The sequence below is a fragment of the Cimex lectularius genome, unplaced genomic scaffold, assembly GCF_000648675.2.
Source record: "Cimex lectularius strain Harlan isolate CLEC.00 unplaced genomic scaffold, Clec_2.1 scaffold174, whole genome shotgun sequence".
Lineage (NCBI taxonomy): Eukaryota > Metazoa > Arthropoda > Insecta > Hemiptera > Cimicidae > Cimex > Cimex lectularius.
In genome coordinates this window covers 644570-665691 of record NW_019392881.1, presented here as the reverse complement: position 1 = coordinate 665691, position 21122 = coordinate 644570, and the positions used below count along the sequence as shown (strand labels likewise).

Sequence of the window (21122 nt, the reverse complement as noted above, 5' to 3'; positions counted from 1 at the left end):
TTATTTATTTATTAATACAAACCGACAAAAAAATCTGAAATTATAAAAATGCCGACAATACTATTCATTTAAAACAAAATAACACAAATAAAAAGAGATATGAGGGAATGAAAAGAAAATACGTATACATTTAACATGTATAACATAGCCATATATATTATATGTTAAATGTATACATAGTATTTTCCATCCCTCTTCTTCTCTTCTATTGTCTGGTCTCAGATAATGGATCTAATTTTTGATCCACCATCTTCATTATGATTAAAACTGTATTTCTGTTCTGAGTGTGGATATCCACATTGTCTTTTCCATTCCATCAGTTCTCATCTTCCTTAAAGTTCAATATTCTTTATTAATCCTCAATCAACGTCCCTTATTAATACATCAATTAACAGGTCAACTCTCGCATCAATAGAATTCAACTAATGAACAAAATAAGAATTTTCATCAAAATTTCAATTGTGAAGTTGACTAACCTGATCGGTAACCCTCATTGGCCGTAACCTGTCATTGGTGTTAAGCATTGCGTGGTTCGGTCTGTCTTGTATAACAAGAGGTTTTTATTTAGGTAAGCTGTCAAATTTTTTCCTTCAATAAAAACAGTTATTAAAACTGAAATTATTAATTATAAGTGTTAATATTTTGTTTTAAACGGGAGCGGTTTTAACCGAGGGTTGACGTGTCGGGGTAACCTTTCTGTCTGCAGGCGTGCTCTCTTTCAATACGGTTCTGTTTGGTTTTATCATTTTTTCAAATCTGACTTCATTTCAGATATTTTCTTCGTCTTTTGAATTGAAAAGATGAGTCGTTTCTTCGCAACTGGAGGCTCGGACTCGGAGGGCGATAGCGCGTCCGAAGAGGAGCAGGTAGTCAGGACTCAGGCGATGCCCTTCCTCACTGTAAGTACTTTTCATCAGTTTCACATTTTGCCCGGTATAAACGTCCATATATACGTAAAAGTGCCTTTAAGAAACTTAATGTGCAAAGTATTGGGCATCATCATTCAGTACTATGGAATTTTGTTATCATCAGGATAAGTCATCCAAGATCACGGATGGCCAATATGCTGGCAAATATTCAACCTTAGTTTAAAAAGGTTCCAACAGTGATAATTTGTTCTCTACTCTACAGCAGTTTGTTACTGACAAAATAAGTAGACCAAGATCAATAGTGATAATCATGCTATCAAATATTCAGCCTTAAACTAAAATGATCACTGTATTATGGAATTTTGTTATCGTCAAGATAAGTTGGCCAAGATCATGGATGATCAATATGCTGACAAATATTCTACCTTAAGAGTAAAATGTAAATCCCGAAGGAGACATTTTGTTTTCTGTACTATGGGGTTTTGTTATCGACATATAAGTTGTTCAAGAACTGGGATGAATAATATTTAAAAAAAAAAATCACCAATTTACACGTCCACATATACTAATGATAAGAACCAAATCATAGATGATCAATATGGTGATAAATATTCTTCCTTGGACTAAAATGATTCTGAAGAAGACATTTTGTTTCCTGTTCTATGTGGTTTTGTATCGTCAGGATAAGTTGGCCAAGATCATGGAATCAATATGCTGACAAATATTCAACCTTAGAGTAAAATATAAATCCTGAAGGAGACATTTTGTTTTCTGTACTGTGGGGTTTGTTATTGACAGATAACTTGTCCAAATACTTCGATGATCAATATTAAAAAAAAAAATTGACTAATTTTCACATCCACATACACTGATGATAAGAACCAAATCATACATGATCAATATACTGACAAATATTCGTCCTTGGATTAAATGATCCTGAAAAAGACAATTTGTTCCCTGCATTATGGAATTTGTTATTGTCCGGATAAGTTGGCCAAGAACTTGGATGATCAATATAAAACACACAAAAAAAAACAAAAAAAACTTATTTTTGTCCTCATACATTTATGATAAGAATCAAATCATGGATGATCAGTATGACGAATATTCTGACTTGGACTACAATGTTCCCAAAGGTGACATTTTGTTCTCTGTTCTGTTGAATTTTGTTATCGACAGGATAAGTTGGCCAATATCATGGATGTTGCTGACAAATGTTCAACCTTAGTTTGTGTGACAGTTTGTTCTCTACTCCACAGAATTTTGCTACCTACAAGAAAAGTAGACTATTAGCATGGACAGTTGATAAATAGGCTGATGAATATTATACGTTGAGACTAAAATTATCCTGAAGATGACATTTTGTTTTCAGCACTATAGAATTTTGTTATTGATGGGATATGTGGACCAAGATCTGGCAAGAATTCTATCATATTAAGGAAGGCAAACAATAAAACAATTAGGCATTTCAGAGAAACTGCATTATTCTGTTGAATGCCTGTTTCTGGGCATCCAGCTAGTGCAAGAGCGATAATTTTTATGATTCCTCATAGTAAATGCTTCGGTTATAGCACTGCGTGTGTCATAGCCTTTAACAAAGAGCTCTAGACAATAATGGAGATTAAATAAATGCATCAATATTGGTCATGTGGTGTGGTCTTTAAGGTCATAGATTCTTTTTAAACTTAACTTTATTTAAGAGTTAGAATTGAACTATGGTATGTGTAAAATGTCAATTAAAGTGGATTTGATTTCTCTTAAATATTTGCTTTTCATATCATTCTGAAATTTTTTGTTCGTTTTAGTTTAGTGATGATGAAGAGGATACAAAACGTGTGCTTCGGTCCACAAAAGAGAAACGTTATGAGGAGTTAACGAACAATATTAAACAAATCAGGAACTTCAAGAAAATCAAGGATATGAGCAGCATGTTAAACAGTAATTTGTTTTTATATACATTCTCTTATTGATTCTTCTCTTATTCTAACTTTTTCTTCAAAAATTGCCCATTGAATTTAAGGCTTTGAAGATATGATGAGGGCTTACCAAAAGGCATTGCCCGTCATCCAGAAAGAGGAAAATGGCAACACACCGAAATTCTATCTTAGATGTCTGGTTGAGTTGGAAGACTTCATCGGAGAAATGTGGGAGGACAGGGAGGGCAGGAAAAACATGAGTAAGAACAACGCCAAATCTTTGACTTCATTGAGGCAGAAGTTGAGAAAGTACAACAAGGAATTCGAAAGCGAGCTGGCCAAATTTAAGGAAAATCCAGATCTGATGGATGAAGATGAAGAACAGCCCAAAGGTAATATTAATATATAATTTGAACCGTCAACTTTTTTAAAACTGTATTTTGTTTTAGAAGTCGAGGAGGAATCTGAAGATGACACACCCGGACCGACACAGTTTAAAAAAGGACCTTCTGAAGGAAGTGGTACCGACCAAAAAATCTCCAGGGTATGTTTTTAAAAATATTATAAAGTTTGGTCATACCATAATTATGTTTTAAATTTTGACAGGATGATGATGAAGGAAGTGACGATTCAATTGATTGGGGCAGTGATTCCGAATCAAGCACAGAATCTAGTGAAGATGAAGGACAATATACAAGCATCAGAGAACGTTTCTTGAAGAAGTAAATAAAATTGATTTCAAATTTACAATAAAAAAAATATATCCAAAAACCTGTATAACAATAAATGTTTAGAACTACCGATAAAGAAGAAGAGGAGAAGAGAGAAAAGAAGAAAGAAAGGAAAGATAAAGATAGGAAAAAGGTTAGAAAAGATGAAGAAGAAGATGGTGAAGGAGAATGGGAGACAGTCAAAGGAGGTGTTGCCATTCCATCCGTAAGTTTTTAATATAAAAACTTACATATAATTATTTTTGCATGATAACGAATCTTTTATTTTAAAATTTAAGGAAAAACCAAAAATGTTTGCAAAAGATGCTGAGATCGATATGAATCTTGTATTGAAAAAACTTGGCGAGATAGTTGCTGCCCGTGGTAAAAAGCGTACCGATAGGAGGGAACAAATCGAGCTACTCCATGAACTTGCCACAGTAGCCGATGCCCATCATTTAGGGACAGCGATCAACATCAAAATCAAACTCGCTATTATCTCTTCAATTTTCGACTACAATCCTAAAGTCTCCGATGCAATGAAGCCTGAATATTGGGCCAAGTAAGTAATTTTTGTTAAACAAGAGAAAAACAATTGTATACGTACAAATTTTATTTTTATAATAGACTTTTGGAGAGGATATCTGAAACACTGGACCTTCTTTTGTCCACAAATGATATTATAATTGGTGAGAACATAACTGAGGAAGGGGAGTGTTTCGATAAACCGCCTTATAGAATTAGAGGGTGTATTTTGATGGTGGTCGAACGCCTGGACGAAGAATTTACCAAACTGCTCAAAGAGTGTGACCCGCATTCTAACGAATACGTCCAAAGGTAGTTGAATGTCGCCCGTCCCAATCGTACATAGTTTCAACGAATTATTATTTACAGGCTGACAGATGAAACAAGAGTTTGTGCTATTATCGACAAGGTCCAGATATTCCTCGAAAGGCAGGAAGTCCCTTCAGACCTTTGTCGTATTTATTTGAGGAAAGTCGAACATCTGTATTACAAATTCGATCCGACTGTTATTCAACAGAAGAAGGTAGAAACATCTGAACTTTTCAATCTATCATAATTATAACAATGTTTAATTTTATTTAATTTTCCCTTTTTCCCTTTGGAAACAGGAACAAGAAAAAGACAAGGAGGTGTTCGGCTCATATCTCCAGAAGCTTGGCGAAGTAAGTTTAAAATTTAATTAGTATTTATTTAGCAGTAATTATCACGTTCAGACTGGCAGATTTTCAAAATTTACTGTTTCTTGTTTTCTCTATAATACTTGCTTTGATCAGAACCCAGCAGATACCATTTGTTACTGGCTCCTCTTCATACCGTTAACAATTCACCTGGTCTCCGGCTGCTTCGTCTCCAAAAATAAAATAATGGGGCGTCACACTGTTTTTTTCCTCACCTTTTCAGGAAACAGACAGTGAACCCTCGGGGTGAAATAACAAAACAGTATATTAAAAAAATAAAATAACAAGAAAGTAAACTATCAATGCCCTCTGTATTGTGAATAAAATGGAAAAAAATAAAACTAGTTCTCTTCAACAATAAATAATCATAATTATTATTAATTCATTTTGCTTAGTTAAATGCAGTATTTTAATAACATATTGCCATAAATTGATATTATTCACAACTTTCTGATTTTTTAAAATTTCAATTAATGTTATACAATGTTATTTAAGGGAGAACCTGTCACCGAGACAAGCATTCAGGTGATGGATAAGCTTTGCAAATACATTTACGACAAAGATAACACCGACAGGCTGAGGACGAGAGCCATTTTGGCCCATGTTTATCATCACGCTCTGCACGACAACTGGTTCCAGGCTAGGGATCTTATCCTTATGTCTCATCTCCAAGAGGCTATTCATCATTCCGACCCTCCGACTCAAGTTAGTATTTAAAATGCACTGATGGACAAATTTAATGCACCACTCAATTTATCTAGTTTAAAATTAAATCCATTATCTTTCCACATTAGTTTACAGGTAATTAGGAGCTATCATAATCAAAATAAACAGTAAATAATGTTTTCTTTACTTCCTTTGTTGTGTATTAATCCCATTTGCATTGAGTAGCATTATGGCCTTCCTTTCTAATTCCTCAGCATTTTATCAGAAATAACAAGTTTTTATTTTTAATTTTCTTTTTTTTTTCTTTTCTCAATATTTTTTTATAAACCAAAATACATAAAAATTTAAGGGTGGTACATTCATTTTATCCATTACTGTTTATGTATTTCTTAAGTGAAAGTATTTAATTTTGTGTTAGATCCTTTATAACCGGACCATGGCCCATCTGGGGTTGTGCGCTTTCCGCCACGCTAATATCAAAGATGCGCATAACTGCCTCGTTGATCTTATGATGACTGGTAAAACAAAAGAGCTACTTGCTCAAGGCCTTATGCCTCTGGTTAGTACAATGAATCGCAATGGAATTTTGTTTAAAATACTATAAAATACATTTGTTTCGTTATTTAGAGACAACATGAAAGAAGTAAGGAACAAGAAAAAGTAGAAAAACAAAGGCAAATGCCGTTCCACATGCACATTAATTTAGAGCTCATAGAGTGCGTCTATCTTGTTTCTGCCATGCTCATCGAAATTCCATATATGGCTGGTAAGTATTATATTAATTTAAATGGTAAAATTTTCTTCAAAACATTTAAAACTATGCATTTTAAAATTTTCATTATAAAAGTAATTGGAACATTGTTTTCTTTTCAAAACATATTTTTGTTTATTCATCTTTCTATTCATGGAAACTTTTGTGAACATTCAAATATCATTTGTCCATTTAGTTATCTTTGTGAAATTAACTATTTTATGCATTGCATGATTACGGTTAAAATTATTGTTAATTTTTTTTTCACTAGCTCATGAGTTTGATGCAAGGAGAAGAATGATTTCGAAGACATTTTACCAACAGCTCAGGAGTAGTGAGAGGCAGGCTTTAGTCGGTCCTCCTGAAAGTATGAGGGAACACGTCGTCGCCGCTTCTAAAGCTATGAGGAATGGAAACTGGGCTGCTTGCCGGGATTTTATCATTAACGATAAAATGAATGCCAAGGTATTTTTTTTTTTTTAACTGATCATGTGACATGCTTATCTTAATTTCTTCCAGGTTTGGGCCCTGTTTTACGAAGCCGATAAAGTACGTGAAATGCTTACTAGGTTAATCAAAGAAGAATCGCTACGGACTTACCTCTTTACGTACTCCCATGTATATGCATCCATTTCGATTGCTACACTCTGTGACATGTTTGAACTTGATAAATTTATAATTTATTCTATCGTCAGTAAAATGATTATTAACGAGGAACTCATGGTAATACTTGATTTTATTAATAATCAGTGAATGGATTTTTTTTATTAAAGGATTTTTAACATTTTTAGGCTTCGTTGGATGATCCTTCGCAAACGGTTGTAATGCACAGGAGTGAACCCAGTAGGTTACAGTCGCTCGCTCTACAGTTAGCGGATAAAGTAAACAACCTCGTCGATTCAAATGAAAGGATATTTGATACAAAACTTGGTAATTACATTATTAAACCCAACACTTGGCATATTCAAAACTATTTTTTTGTTTGTTTCTGCAGGTAACTTTTTCCAAAGAGGAGGTGCTCAAAACGCGTTCAGACCGTACAACAGATCTGGCGCGGACTGGAAGAGGCGAGACCGTGGTGAAATGCATGGAAGAGCGTATTAAAATTACATTGCTCACAATTATTGAGTTTTCCCGTTATGAACTAATTTTTTTGTAACGCCATAATTTGAATTAAAGTGGTCAACTTTTATGAATGTTTGTTATTTCATCGCAGTTTTGTTCTTTTCAATCAAAAACATACTACACATTGTTACTCTTATGGTTAAATATTTTTCTTTCTGTTTCTGTATGAGCATTTGTAAGAAAAAAATATTAGAAAATAACAAAAACTTGATTTAATGTTAAAATTTCATTCCATTTAATCCTTTCCTATTGGCTGTGTGAATTTTATACTAGATTTGTACACACACCGCATATTATTCCATTTGAACATAACATAATTAAATTTGTAATACCTTTTACAAATGAAATATAATTATTAATCGATACTGAATTATTATTAATAATAATAAAAAAATTAATCTATTCGAGCAGTATTTTTCCGCCCATGGCGAAATGCCGAAGCATCTGAGAGGCAGACCAAAATGATGAGTAACGACCAAATTACAGGTTCATCACCCCTGCAGACCGTCCACAGGAGGAAATTTCACAATCAGACATAAATGTTAAATTAAATTGTAAAGAAAATTTTTGAAATAAATTGGGAAGAATTTACCGTTTCGATCCAAATGTAGTGTGTTACCTTCTCAACAGTATTTAATGTTATAAAGATGCATTTTCATTGACAGTTTTATGATCTTTGAGGGGAAAATTGTATATTTTACTATTTTTTTGGTTCATACGATCATGAACGGACGAATTTGACAACTTTAATCTTAATAAATAATATCAAAAATGTGTGGTGATTCGTGACCGTTGATGATTATTCAGAGATCGTGAGTTTCGGTCTGGTGTGATGTAGGTTTTAGAAATACATTTTCTTTACCGTGCCAACGTTTCGATCTTTATTGAGCTCATCTTCAGGGCCGGGGATTTACAAACATTGTTTAAATTTAACAAATACATGTAGGATGTGGAAAAGAGTGAATTTATACAATGCAAAAAATATTTTTTATATTCAATCAAAGTATTTCTACACACTCAAAGTGTGTTTTCTGTGTAATTGTGCAATTCTTGCGTGTCGTGTTGAGAGTGCCAGTGAAATTTTGCTGTTTTATGTTTATATACGTTGGATTTTGAAGGGGTGGGGAAGGAAGTCGGTACAGAAAGACGTTATTGTATAAGGAGTTGGCTTCTTCGAGGTGAAAATACACCACGTATTAAATACATTTCTATCGTCCGATTTCAAAAATTATAAAATAATTCAAACACTTTTTTCCAAAATTAAAGATCCCACACCAATAACAAATAAATCTGACGAAAAGATGAATCAATTGTTTAAACTGTCTGGCAACTTACATGGGTCTTACATCCCAATATTTAGATAAGAGAGTAAAGCAACATATCTATGATTGCAAAAAACCCAAGCAAAATCCTACAGCACTCGCTACCCACCATTTTGAACATGAACACAATTTCGACTTCAACAATCTAAAAATATTACACACAGAACAAAACAAACATAAACGTAATTTCTTAGAAATGGTTTATATCAACAGAGATAAACACAGCATCAATTACAGAACAGATACATGTAAACTCAGTCGCAGCTACGCCAATATCATTAATCAAATTCAATATAGATAACATACATATATCATCACATCAAATATTTTTCACATAGTATAATTTTCCAACAATTTAGCTTTCCTTTTCCTATTTATCCCTTTCTATATAATCCTGAAAGGATAATCTGGCCGAACCATTACCAACGTTTTTTCCCTTCGTCGGCTCTTTTTACTTCAAAGAAGCCGACACCTTATACAAAAATGTCTTTTCTATACCGACTTCCTTCCCCACCCCTTCAAAATCCAACGTATATAAACATAAAACAAAATCTCACTGGCACTCTCAACACGACACGCAAGAATGGCACAATTACACAGAAGACAAACACTTTGACTAAGTAGAAATACTTTGATTGAATATTTAAAAAAATATATTTTGCATTGTATAAATTCATTTTTTCCACATCCTAAAATGTTAAATTTTTCAAATGTGTAATCGGATTGGATTCTCGAAAAATCGAAAAGTGGCAAAAAGGAGGGAAAATTCAAAAGGTGGGGTTGAGATAGGAAGTTGGTGTCCGAGTGGATTTGAGGTCACGATAGCTCAAGTGGTCGAGCAGCGGCGTATCTAGCCGGAGATCGTGGGTTCGATTCCCGCTCGTGCCATTGACTTTCTTATCTCAAATAAAAACCTTAATTAATTGTAATATATTAATTGGTCAAGCGGACCACGAAATTAGTGAATTTTCCATTAGGATGTTAAATAGTTATCATTTTGCATGTATCATGGTATGATTAGTTTAAATAGGATCTTCAACTTTGCAATCTTCTAAAAAAAAAAATTTAATTTTGCAAATAAATGTATTTCCCTTGTGGTGGAAGAATTGTATATTGTTATATTTAAAAATAATTGATTGTACAAAATTATTTATAATAGCCAAAAGTTTCAAATATCGTTATTAATAAAAAACATCTTTCCATGATTTTATTTTTGACATTTTTCTTTTGAGTAAGGTAGGGTGACATAGCGATTAAATAGATTTTATTTATACAACATATAAACATGTTACAATAAGGGATACTTACAGTACAACAATATACAAGATTCATTTGTTATTTTGTATTTTAAATATATTAATCAATAGTGAATTTTATTGCTTTTACAAATTAAAAGTATTAAGCCCTTATAGTTAGATAAACAATAAAAACATTTTATGTATATATTTATAAATAAATCTATGACTTAGTTGCTTGAAGTAGAACTAATGTACCCTGGTGAAGGGGAATCTGCGTGCTGTGCCCCTGTCAGTTTATTTTTTCCCTTGAACAAAAGAAAAATATTAATAAAACCAATTTTTTTTAAGTCGTGAGGAGCGTCAGATGTAAAGTATTTTAGAAAAACATCTTTTTCATTTTTTTGCGGTGTTTCGACCTGTATTCGGTTCTTCTTCAGGGTGAATTACAAAACACTTGTTGATTGGAAAAAAATATAACACAGATGTAAAAATAAATTTTTAACCAAGTATTTCATACTCACATAAAGTGTGGTGCTGTTCTCGTGGTTCATAATGGTTTTGTGTAAAATTGTTGTTAAACGTGAATTTGTATTCTGCTGGTTTTATGTGATTGTGACAGGATGGGGGACCCGGTAAATCTGGGAAATTTTCTTTGATGCTAGGCGGTTTTTTTACTCAAAAGAATTCGAGATTGCCGATTTTCTGGATTGGATTTATGATTCAATATTGGAAAGGAAGTTAATTATTATGGACGAAAGCGAAGGAAAAGGAAATATAAAAATAAATTCCTTCGTTATCGTCCATAATAATTAACTTCACTAGTTTCGTGGTCCGCTTGACCAATTAATATCTTACAAATAATTAAGGTTTTCAGTTGAGATAAAAAGTCAATGGCACAAGCGGGATTCGAACCCACGATCTTCGGCTTGATATGACCTCGATCCACTCGGACACCAACCTCCCATCTCAACCACACCTTTTGAATTTTCCCTCCTTTCCGCCATTTTTCAAATGTGTAATCAAATTTTTCTCGGCGACAAATGAAATGGCCACGGAGAGCTTTAGTGAAGTATACTTCATTTTAAATTTATTAAATTCACTAGTTTCGTGGTCCGCTTGACCAATTAATAGTTACAATTAATTAAGGTTTTCAGTTGAAATAAAAAAGTCAATGGAAGGAGCGGGATTCGAACCCACGATCTTCGGCTTGATACGCCGCTGCTCTACCACTTGAGCTATTGTGACCTCGATCCACTCGGACACCAATCTCCCATCTCAACCACACCGTTTGAATTTTCTGTCCTTTTTGCCATTTTTCAAATGTCGTGTAATCAATTTGATTCTCGGCGACAAAGGTGTGGTTGAGATGGGAGGTTGGTGTCCGAGTGGATCGAGGTCACAATAGCTCAAGTGGTAGAGCAGCGGCGTATTTAGCCGAAGATCGCGGGTTCGAATCCCGCTCGTGCCATTGACTTTTTATCTCAACTGAAAACCTTAATTAATTGTAAAATAATAATTAATTTCATTTCCAGTATTGAATAAACCCTGATTCACAAATCCAATCCAGAAAATCCGCAATCTTGGATTCTTTTGAGAAAAAAAAGTATTATCAAACGAAATTTCCCAGATTTATCGCGTCCCACATCCTGTTACAATCATATAAAAACATCAGAATACAAATTCACGTTTCACAACTATTTCACACAACACCAATATGACACCACAGGAATAGCATTATACTTTATATGAGAATGAAATATTTGATTCAAAATTTATATTCACATCTTAAATTGTATTTTTTCCAATCAACATATGTTTTGTAATTTACCCAGACCCTGAAGATGATCGGAATAAAGGTCGAAATGTCGGCAAAAAATGATGGTGTTTTTTCAAATACTTTATTCCTGACCGCACCAATTATTATATTCAAATAATCAAAAACACTTACATATTCCAAATTGCTTCTATCAATTTTCTGATATTCCTTTCCAGATCGAGGCCTTAGTATTGTAACTGCAGAATGGCATTGCCTGAAATTTCCAACATGATTTAAATATGCCTTTATTTAACTTAAAAATATATTTTACCTTAAATTATCATGTTCAGAAGAACTGTATGAAGATAAAGAAAGAGTTTCAATATAATCTGACATATCAGATGCCCCACTGCTACTACTAATGGAATCTATGTATGGAATTGTTAATGCACCGGAACTGCTCGAAACTGATAAATCTGAAATTAAACGTATTGGTTTTTTTTGTCTTAGGTTGCATAATTTTTTCACGTGATACCTTTGGTGCTTTCTTTTTTCGGTGGACAAATCGGTACTTCTGCTTCTGCTGATGATGACTTTACTTCCGCTTTGCTGAATCTGAAGCTGAGGTCTTCGAGAGGATCCGAGGATTTAGATCTTCTTGGCATCGACAAGGGCATGGCGTCGAGTGATCTCTGTCTCACTTTAGACAACGGTGTGATGATGGTTTCAAATTCAAGAAATCCAGTTCCAAAATTTTTCAAAGATCCCGTCGAAACTCCCGAATCGTTTGACGAAGACGAGTCCCTATTCGATTTGCATGGAACGCTGGACGGTCTCCTAGAGACCTCTAGGTCGAAAACACCTTTTAAATGTGGCAGAGGCTTTTTCGGCGTTTCTTGTTTTTCGCTTGGCAAAGAGTCGACGGAGTTCGACTGGGAATTCGGCGTCAGCGTATTGTGCGTTGAAGATGAAGCTGTCCTTTCTGTTATACACTCCAAACCGTCTAGGTATCTCCCTGAATCCATGGAGTTTGACCTTCTTCTTATTTGTGCTATCCTTCGTCTTTCATTTGTAGCATAACAGCTGCTGGGGTCGTGCCGTCTTAGGAAAGGACTTGCTGTCTCTGACCTTGGTTGAGTGGAAACAGGTTCATTGTAAGGCTCAGATGAACAGTTGCATTTTGTACTGGATGTGATCGGTTTCATCGGTAAGTATGGTGGCGTGTTTGTATCTTTTTCCGGGTCTCCGACAGGATTCATGACTAAATAATTGTCATCGGTCTCATTAACGTTCTCCTTCTTCTTATTATTGCATTGGCATTTTGTACACGCTTTGTCTAAAATAATCCTCAAATCTTTTACGTTCTCATAGTGCTCCAAAGATTGTGCGAAACCCATGTTGGCATAGTTTGGAACTTCCTTGGGCATTTCAGCAGTCGATTTTGGAGAACAGTCAGGGATTTCGTTTAAAATTTTTCTTTTACTCTTTTTCAACATGTCAACCTTTGCATAAATTGCACCATTTGAAAACGAATTTCCAGTCTAAAATGTAAAATAAATGTCAGTACATTTTACGAATGGAATGGTATGCGAGTTATTACCTGTACACTAGTCGACTGTGTGTCACGGACACAAGTACACACTAAAACAGGTTTTGGGACACATGGGACCCTCTGGCAAGGACATATCTGCACAACATGGCAGGAGCATCTGAAAACAAGTGTTGTTTATGTAATTTATAAATTATTTTATATCTGCGTTTGCATTGAAAAATGGGCTAAGTGGAAAATTAAAATATCAGAATCACTGCAGGAAGTTATGCTAATAATGGCGAAATTAGGAAAGTATATTCATAATACATGTGTAGAGATTAGTGACCGTTAATCGATAGTAATTCAGATATCGTGAGATGCGGTCGGGTGTGATGTAGGTTTCAGAAAAACATTTTCTTTATCGTGCCAACGTTTCGATCTTTATTGAGATCATCTTGGCACTCTCGACACGACACGCAAGAATGACACAATTACACAGAAGACAAACACTTCGAGCCCTGAAGATGATCTCAATAAAGATCGAAACGTTGGCACGATAAAGAAAATGTTTTTCTGAAACCTACATCACACCCGACCGCATCTCACGATATCTGAATTACTATTCATAAGACATTTCATCCGTCTTTTGATTTTGGGAAAAAATTCAAACTTCAATATTGATTAATTAATATTTTTGAAAGGTATTGGTCGAGATAAAAAAGTTAGTGTCACGAGCGGGATTCGAACCCACGACCTTCGGCTAAATACGCCGCTGCTCTACCACTTGAGCTATCGTGACTTCGATGCACTCGGACACTAACTTCCTATCTCAACCTCACCTCTCGAATTTCCCTCATTTTTGCCATTTTTCTAATACCGTGTAATCTATTTGATTCTCGGGGACAAATGACATGGCCACGGAGAGCTTTCGTGAAGATATACTTCAGTTTAATTATTAAATCCATTGCAGTTTGTGGTCCGATTGACCAATTAACATTTTTCAATTAATTAATATTTATGAAAGGTATCGGTCGGGATAAAAAGTCAGTGTCACGAGCCGGATTCGAACCCACGATCTTTGGCTAAATACGCCGTTGCTCTACCAGTTGAGCTATCGTGACTTCGATCCGCTCGGAAACTAACTTCCATCCCAACCTCACCTCTCGAATTTTCCCTCCTTTTTGCCATTTTTCCTAGCTAACCTAGCTCAAGTTTCTCTGCAATTTGGTTATAATAAAATTAAGTAATTGTTGAATAGTTAAGTCACCTTGGAGGGGGATGGCAGTGTGCTGAGATGATACTTTGCTGGCAGTCCGGTAGGGGATGGTTTTGGCAATGAACATGGTGCATTACCAAATTATCCTTGATCTTCTTCGGTGTGTCGTAATATTCATCAGACGATGAAGCTATTGACATCCTGCTGTTAGGCTGGTTCATCTCTTCTTTGAGGTTTAAGTAAATTGACCTCGGAGTGTCGTAATTCTCGTATTGGGCCGATTCCGCCATTGGAGGGTGTGGTAGTTGTTTCGCAGGCTTGTCGTGCACCATACACGTCAAAGATTGCATTGTATACGGAGAAATCGCCCTCGATCTGCACAGAAAATGGTTCAGTACTGAGCCAAACACTTTAAAAGATAGAAATTTACCTGCAGCCGGAGTCACTACTTATCACAGAAGAGTTACAGCAAGATGCGCTCCTCATTTCATGCTCACAACTGGTAGTTTCCATTATCCAAGCTGGATTAAAACCAGTTCCAGGCGTATTGGAGACGGTTAAAGATCTTGGCATTGTATTATGTTTACAATTCTGGCATCGATTTGAATCTGTATTCCAATTTTCATTTGGCTGTAACATTGACGAAAAATGAATTAGCCGATTTATTTGGGCACTGGCCAGTGAATGAAGTACCTGTCCGTCTATAGCAAGATCAGATACTGAAACTGTATCCCCGTACTCGGAGCTGTTGTTGACTTCAGCGGATTCCCAGAGAACGTCGGAAAATCTGTTTTCTGTCCCGTCCACTTTCGATCTAGTGCTTGGACGCCTTCTCGGGCTCTCCATCACTGTGGACACTAAAATTATTGTATAAAACGTGTTGACATTTCTTAATTCATTTTGATATTTACAACTAGCATTTCTAGTGACTTGTTTTCGCCTTGGGATGAGTTTTCCTTCTGAGGCGACTTTGAAAGCTTTAGTGATCTCTTCGCCCTGATCTGTGACAAGAACATAGACGCCTTCAAGGCGACCACATCCAGACCCGCACTCAAAACAGAATCTATTATCAACCACGCCATATCTCCTGTAAATAAATAAAATAAAATTCCAACCTGATTTGTTTAACAGTTTTTCAAATTATGAATCAAACAATACTAAAATTGTGTACTACTTAATTTTCACATATAATTTTGAATTTAGGAACATTATTTACCGTCATTAAGATCCGATGTGTATTACGTTCGTGACTGAATGTGTACCATGCTGTTTGGAAGACCATTTATAACCAAAGCCCACGCTTTTTGACAAAATAGTATGTCTTGACATAATAATTCAAAAACTGGACATTTAAACATCCATTATTTAACCAAGCCCAGGAGATATTTAAAGAAATATAAGGGTGAAAGTATATTTCATTAGACATATTTAACAAATATCTTTCACGTATTTCGGCTCTCAACTCGAGGAATCCTGTACCTCATTGAAGATGGCGTGAAGCGGAAACCAGCGATTCGGACAGACCAAAGAAACTGACCGAAGTGTCGTTCAGTTCAGCTGTGTTCACTGACTCGATTGACCAAATAACTTCTTTCAGTTAATTAATCCTCATGTAAGGTATTGGCTGAGATAAAAATAACATCAAAATAAGAAAGATAAAAATCAAAATATTTAGAAAAGAAAGATATTCTTCAAAACATAACTTCTAAGAAATAGTTGCTTGCAAAGTATGTGAAAACAGTGCAATTTAAAAAAACGTAATGACTTTTAATATACTGGGGTAATTTTTGCTAATAATATTTGCTTAATTATGCTCTCATACATTAACTAAATATAATGTATAATTATTCTTTCTAAGGTCTTGGTTGAGATAAAAAAGTCAGCGTAACGAGCGGGATTCGAACCCACGACCTTCGGCTAAATACGCCGCTGCTCTACCAATTGAGCTATCGTGACTTCGATCCACTAACTTCCCATCTCAACCCCCACCTTTTGAATTTTCCCTTCTTTTTTGACATTTTTCAAATGTCGTGTAATCTATTTGATTCTCGGCGACAAATGATATGACCACGGAGAGCGTTAGTGAAATTTTTGAAAAATGGCAAAAAGGAGTGCAAATTCAAAATCAAAAGCTCAAGTGGTAGAGCAGCGGCGTATTCAGCCGAAGGTAGCGGGTTCGAATCCCGCTCGTGACACTGACTTTTTTATCTCGACCAATACTTTACATAAAGATTAATTAATTGAAAGCGGTTATTTGGTCAATCGGACCACGAACTGTAATGGATTTGAACTAATACAGCTTAGAAATAATTAGGTCTTTTTTTTCTGGAAACTCTAAGGAAAGCAAACTTTCACTAAATTTCCGCCAAATTCAAGATTTGTAGGGTTTACCGAAAAAAATTGTGAACGCCACAGCTTCAAGATTGTTTTTAATTAAAGCTACGTGTGTGTAGTTCTCAAGGATTTCTTTCGTTTCTTTGTCGGCCGAAGAAAAATCTACTTCTCCAAACTTGGCAAACCACTTCTGAATTTTTTCCTTCTTTGGCTAAAGTTTAAGTTAAAATAAATCTTTGTTTAGTCTCAAAATGGCACTAGTTAAAAATTTATATGTTAGCTAAAAACATTGAAGTCAATAATAAACAGTAGATATAAATAAACTGGGTGGTTTTGCGTTGGGTCAGGAAAAATCTTATGTTATTTTAAGATCGATCGGATGCAATATCATATAAATTCTTAGTGTTTCGTTTACAAAATTATTGGCCTGTTTTTCTAAACATAATTTTCTTTTTTTTGTGTAGGATGTAGGGAAGTGTTGGGAGTTTATTTCACTCGTTTCCTCTCTCACTCTTTCCCTCTCAATTCAGAATTTTTATGGAATGCAGAAAAGAAAAGGAAAGGACTTGCGGAGAGTTGAGAGCGAGCCAACAGCACTTGTACCTAACTACCAAGCCAAAGTGGCTTCTCGCTAGAATCCCAGGGCACGACAATACCCTTTTATACTACACTTTCTTTACATGAGAAATAAAAACGTAAAAAAAGGAGTAAAAAAAGTAAATAAAACAAGATTTCGCCTCGACGTAGTAAAATTTCACACACCTCAAGTTTTCCCATGCTAAATTCAAATAGTAGGAAGATTTTTTTACCTCAGTTGTGAGATGTTCCAAACTCCGATGAGTCTCGGCGGGACGCCCATGGTGAGGGAGAACCTGTATTCTTGAATGTGGAGTCTCGCCGGGCCCGGAGGGATCTTCGCCTTCGGGGGTGCTGATCCGATTTGTATGAGATATTGTTGATCTGAAATCGTTACAAAGGTCACAATACATCATAAATTATAATCTAAACTTTATCTGCTACCTTCTCCGAGGTTGTTGGCGATTTTGACCTGCCATTGAATGAGCCTTTCCCTCGTATCGAAAGCAAGAACTACAGTGACGTCTTGGCACAAGATGGCGATTGTGTTGGACTCTTTGTCCAGTGTGAAACCTGACACAATGAAAACAAAATCCATAGGTTTATGATTAAAAAAAAAAAAAAAAAAAAAATACTTGAAGAGAAGTTTATAATACTCTATTAATGAGAGCGAACCAAATCGTGTTTTAATCTGGCTATAAACATTATGTCCCCTTGCTTAATGAAAGAGAAAATGAATTTCAGTTTAATTGAAATAAAATTTTATCTCACAATATTCACTGAATATGAGGGAAAATCCCTTCAATCTATCTAAACGAATATTTACAGAAAAATAACATTTTTAATTAATCATAATAAAGTTTAAATATAGTTATTATCAACCTACCAGAGAAAGATACAGAGAGAGAGAGAGAGAGAGAGAGAGAGAGAGAGAGAGAGAGAGAGAGAGAGAGAGAGAGAGAGAGAGAGAGAGAGAGAAAGAGAGAGAGTGATATAGAAAGAGAGAGAGAGAGAGAAAGAGAGAGAGAGAAAAAGAGGGTGAAAGGGGGGAGGGAGAGAGAGAAGGAGGGAGAGAGAGAAAGAGGGAGAAAGAGAGAGAGGGAGAGAGAGAAAGAGGGAGAGAGAAGGAAAGGGGAGAGAGTGAGTGAGAAAGAAAGATAGAGAGGGGAAGGGGGAGAGAGAGAGAGGGAGAAAGAGAGTGAGAGAGAGGGGGAGGGAGAGAGGGAGGGAGGGAGGGAGAGAGAGATAGAAAGGGAGGGAGAGAGAGAGAAACAGAGCGAGAGCGAGAGAGAAAGAAAGAGAAAGAGAGAGAGTGAGAAAGAGAGGGAGAAAGAGATAGAGTGATAAAGAGAGAGAAAGAGAGAGAAAGAAAGAGAAAAAGAGAGAGGGAGAGAGAGTGAGTGAGAAAGAAAGAGAGAGAGGGGGAAGGAGAGAGAGAGAAAGAGAGCGAGAGAGAGAAAGAAAAAGAGAGAGGGAGAGGGAGAGTGAGAAAGAGAGAGAGGGTTAGAGAGAGTGAGTGAGAAAGAAAGAGAGAGAGTGAGAATGAAAGAAAGAGAAAGAGAGAGTGGGAGGGAGAGAGTGAGTGAGAAAGAAAGAGAGAGAGGGGGAGGGAGAGAGAGAGAAAGAGAGCGAGAGAGAGAAAGAAAAAGAGAGAGGGAGAGGGAGAGTGAGAGAGGGGGGAGGGGAGGGAGAGAGAGAGGGAGGGAGAGAGAGAGAGAAACAGAGAGAGGGAGAAAGAGAGTGAGGGAGAGAGTGAGAGAGAAAGAAAGGGAAAGAGAGAGAGAAAGAGAAGGAGGAAGAGGGAGAGTGAGAAAGAAAGAGAGAGAGTGGGAGGGAGAGAGAAAGGGGGAGAGAGAGAGGGAGAAAGAGAGTGAGAAAGAAAGAGAGAGAGTGGGTGAGAAAGAAAAAGAGAGAAAGAGGGAGTGAGAGGGAGAGGGAGAGGGAGAGAGAGAGAAAGCAAGAAAGAGAAAGAGAGAGAGAGGGAGTGACAGAAAGAGAGACCTTTTTCTTTTGTACAATAAAATATGTATATACATACTAGAACAATAAAAGGCATCTGCTTAGCACAACAAAATTCTTTCTTTCCCTCTCCCTCTCCCTCTCCTCAACCCTCACCCTCTCCTCACCCTCTCCCTTCTCTCGTTCTTGCTCCCTCCTTCTCTCTCTTTATTTTTGTAAAACCGAACTCGAATGTAAGAAAGGTCAATATGATCTAAATCTGCGAGTATTAAAATAATACGTTTCAATTCAATTCTCTCTCTCTCTCACTGCCTCTCTCTTGCACAATAAAACATGTGTCCACTGGCTAGACAAAATAAATGACTTCTGTTTAGCTCGGCACGTAGAAAAACGAGGTAATTTTCAATAAAATGAGGCAATTTTACCTCTAGTTTCTCTCCTTGATACTCATTAATGACAATCATGAATGTACAGAAGCAATAATTTCTCTTGGGCGCTTTAAGTGAACAGATCCAACATAAATCGTAATCTTAATTGTAATTATAAACATTTACTTTCGAGCAAAATAACGAAAATTGTAAAGGTTAACACATAGAACATAGCGAATATTATTATATTAAAATTGTAGATTGTACTGTACTTTGATTAAATTTCCTTAAAAAATCAAATTAAATCAACAAATATCAAAAATTACGTGTATGCTTAAGACTATGGACAAGGACAATTTGTAAGAAAATAAAAACATTAAGTTACTTCGTCACCATTCGGAAAAAATATTCCCTTCATCAGGACTTTGAAACTATTTTTAGTAAATCACAAGGTTGAAAAATATGTACTACTTACAGTACAGAAATTTACTGTTTTCTTCCTGATTTTTCAATACAAACTTATAATATTAAAGGTTGATGTCAATTCGAGATAACTTAAAACTAAGTAAACATATAGGAAATTTATTTAGTTTCTACGTAATACAGACAGATTATAAAACATAAATCAATTGGATTTAATCCAATAATTAGGGATACTCACCTGTTTCAACCCCGAGAAAATGCTGAAGGGAGAGCGACGCCTTGGTTTGGCCTTGTTTATATCTGTCCTTGCTGTCACGATAAAGCTGGAGGTGCAAGCAATCTGCAACAGCCGAAAAAAAGGCCAATTAGACAAAGGAAAAAGTAGTTTGCTTGAATTACCAGCCTTTTCTATAGCCTGGTTGGTTAGGAAAATATGAAGTACGTCTAAAATGAAAAAAAAAATATCATACTGTGCTGCCGCAAAAACATGCAAAGTTTGGAACGAAATGACCACCAGCGGCGATTTGATTTTTTTCCTCTTCCTAGCTGGTAGTAACGTACCGGAAATGAAATGCATATCAGAAAAATGTTCATTAGGAAACATGATAACATAATTGATTGAATCGAACTATAAAGAACTGACATAAAATTCAAGACCCAGACGGATTTCATGGAAAAATTGAACGTGTCCCCTTCTTCGACACCAGTTGTTTTCAACAAATTGCAAAATCTTTGGGCCTTCCAGAAGCGCAATTCAAAAAGGTGGGTATACCGCTGGAAGCTAATTGAATGGAAAACTTTTGAGGGAATCTGCAAAGCTCCAGGAGCTTGTAGTTATTAACCGTTACCAATGCAACATTTTAAAACATTCCATTTCGACATTTTAGTTTTTTCTGAATTTTTCCTGCAGAATTTTTTCAACAATTCTGCAATGTAAATAGGTTTCCTTACAACAAATTTAACGTTCTTTCAGGTGGCACGAATCAGATTTTTCTACAGCCAGCAATTCTTAAGTTTATAAGCAATTTAGTGAACCTAAGTAAAGAAAAAAAATTGAAATTACTTCTTTACAATTGAGATTTGGACAGGGGTTTACAAGAATTTTTTTTGTTGAATATGGTGAAAAAACACCTGAAAATTCAGTCCAGTCAGCCAGTCAC

General features: G+C 35.6%; 2 protein-coding genes across 2 annotated transcripts; one reads left to right on the top strand and one right to left on the bottom strand.

Moving 5' to 3' along the window:
- Window positions 1–463: 463 nt before the first annotated feature.
- On the top strand, window positions 464–7450 carry LOC106665051 (eukaryotic translation initiation factor 3 subunit C). The gene is made up of 18 exons (XM_014391211.2): window positions 464–568; window positions 772–899; window positions 2675–2807; window positions 2890–3177; window positions 3235–3329; window positions 3392–3507; window positions 3580–3721; window positions 3795–4057; window positions 4123–4332; window positions 4390–4543; window positions 4629–4682; window positions 5193–5402; window positions 5782–5922; window positions 5991–6129; window positions 6386–6579; window positions 6634–6837; window positions 6906–7044; window positions 7109–7450. The coding sequence occupies exons 2-18, from the start codon at window positions 801–803 to the stop codon at window positions 7216–7218; spliced, it is 2691 nt and encodes an 896-aa protein (XP_014246697.1). The 5' UTR covers window positions 464–568; window positions 772–800; the 3' UTR covers window positions 7219–7450.
- A 2277-nt stretch (window positions 7451–9727) lies between these two features.
- Window positions 9728–20315, bottom strand: LOC106665056 (the record flags this gene model as incomplete). Its single annotated transcript, XM_024229018.1, has 11 exons — window positions 9728–10104; window positions 11748–11829; window positions 11887–12031; window positions 12091–13096; window positions 13156–13264; window positions 14354–14677; window positions 14733–14932; window positions 14996–15389; window positions 17446–17596; window positions 17657–17785; window positions 20201–20315. Coding segments are annotated over 11 exons (2733 nt in total), but the record flags the coding sequence as incomplete, so codon positions are not given.
- Window positions 20316–21122: the final 807 nt, after the last annotated feature.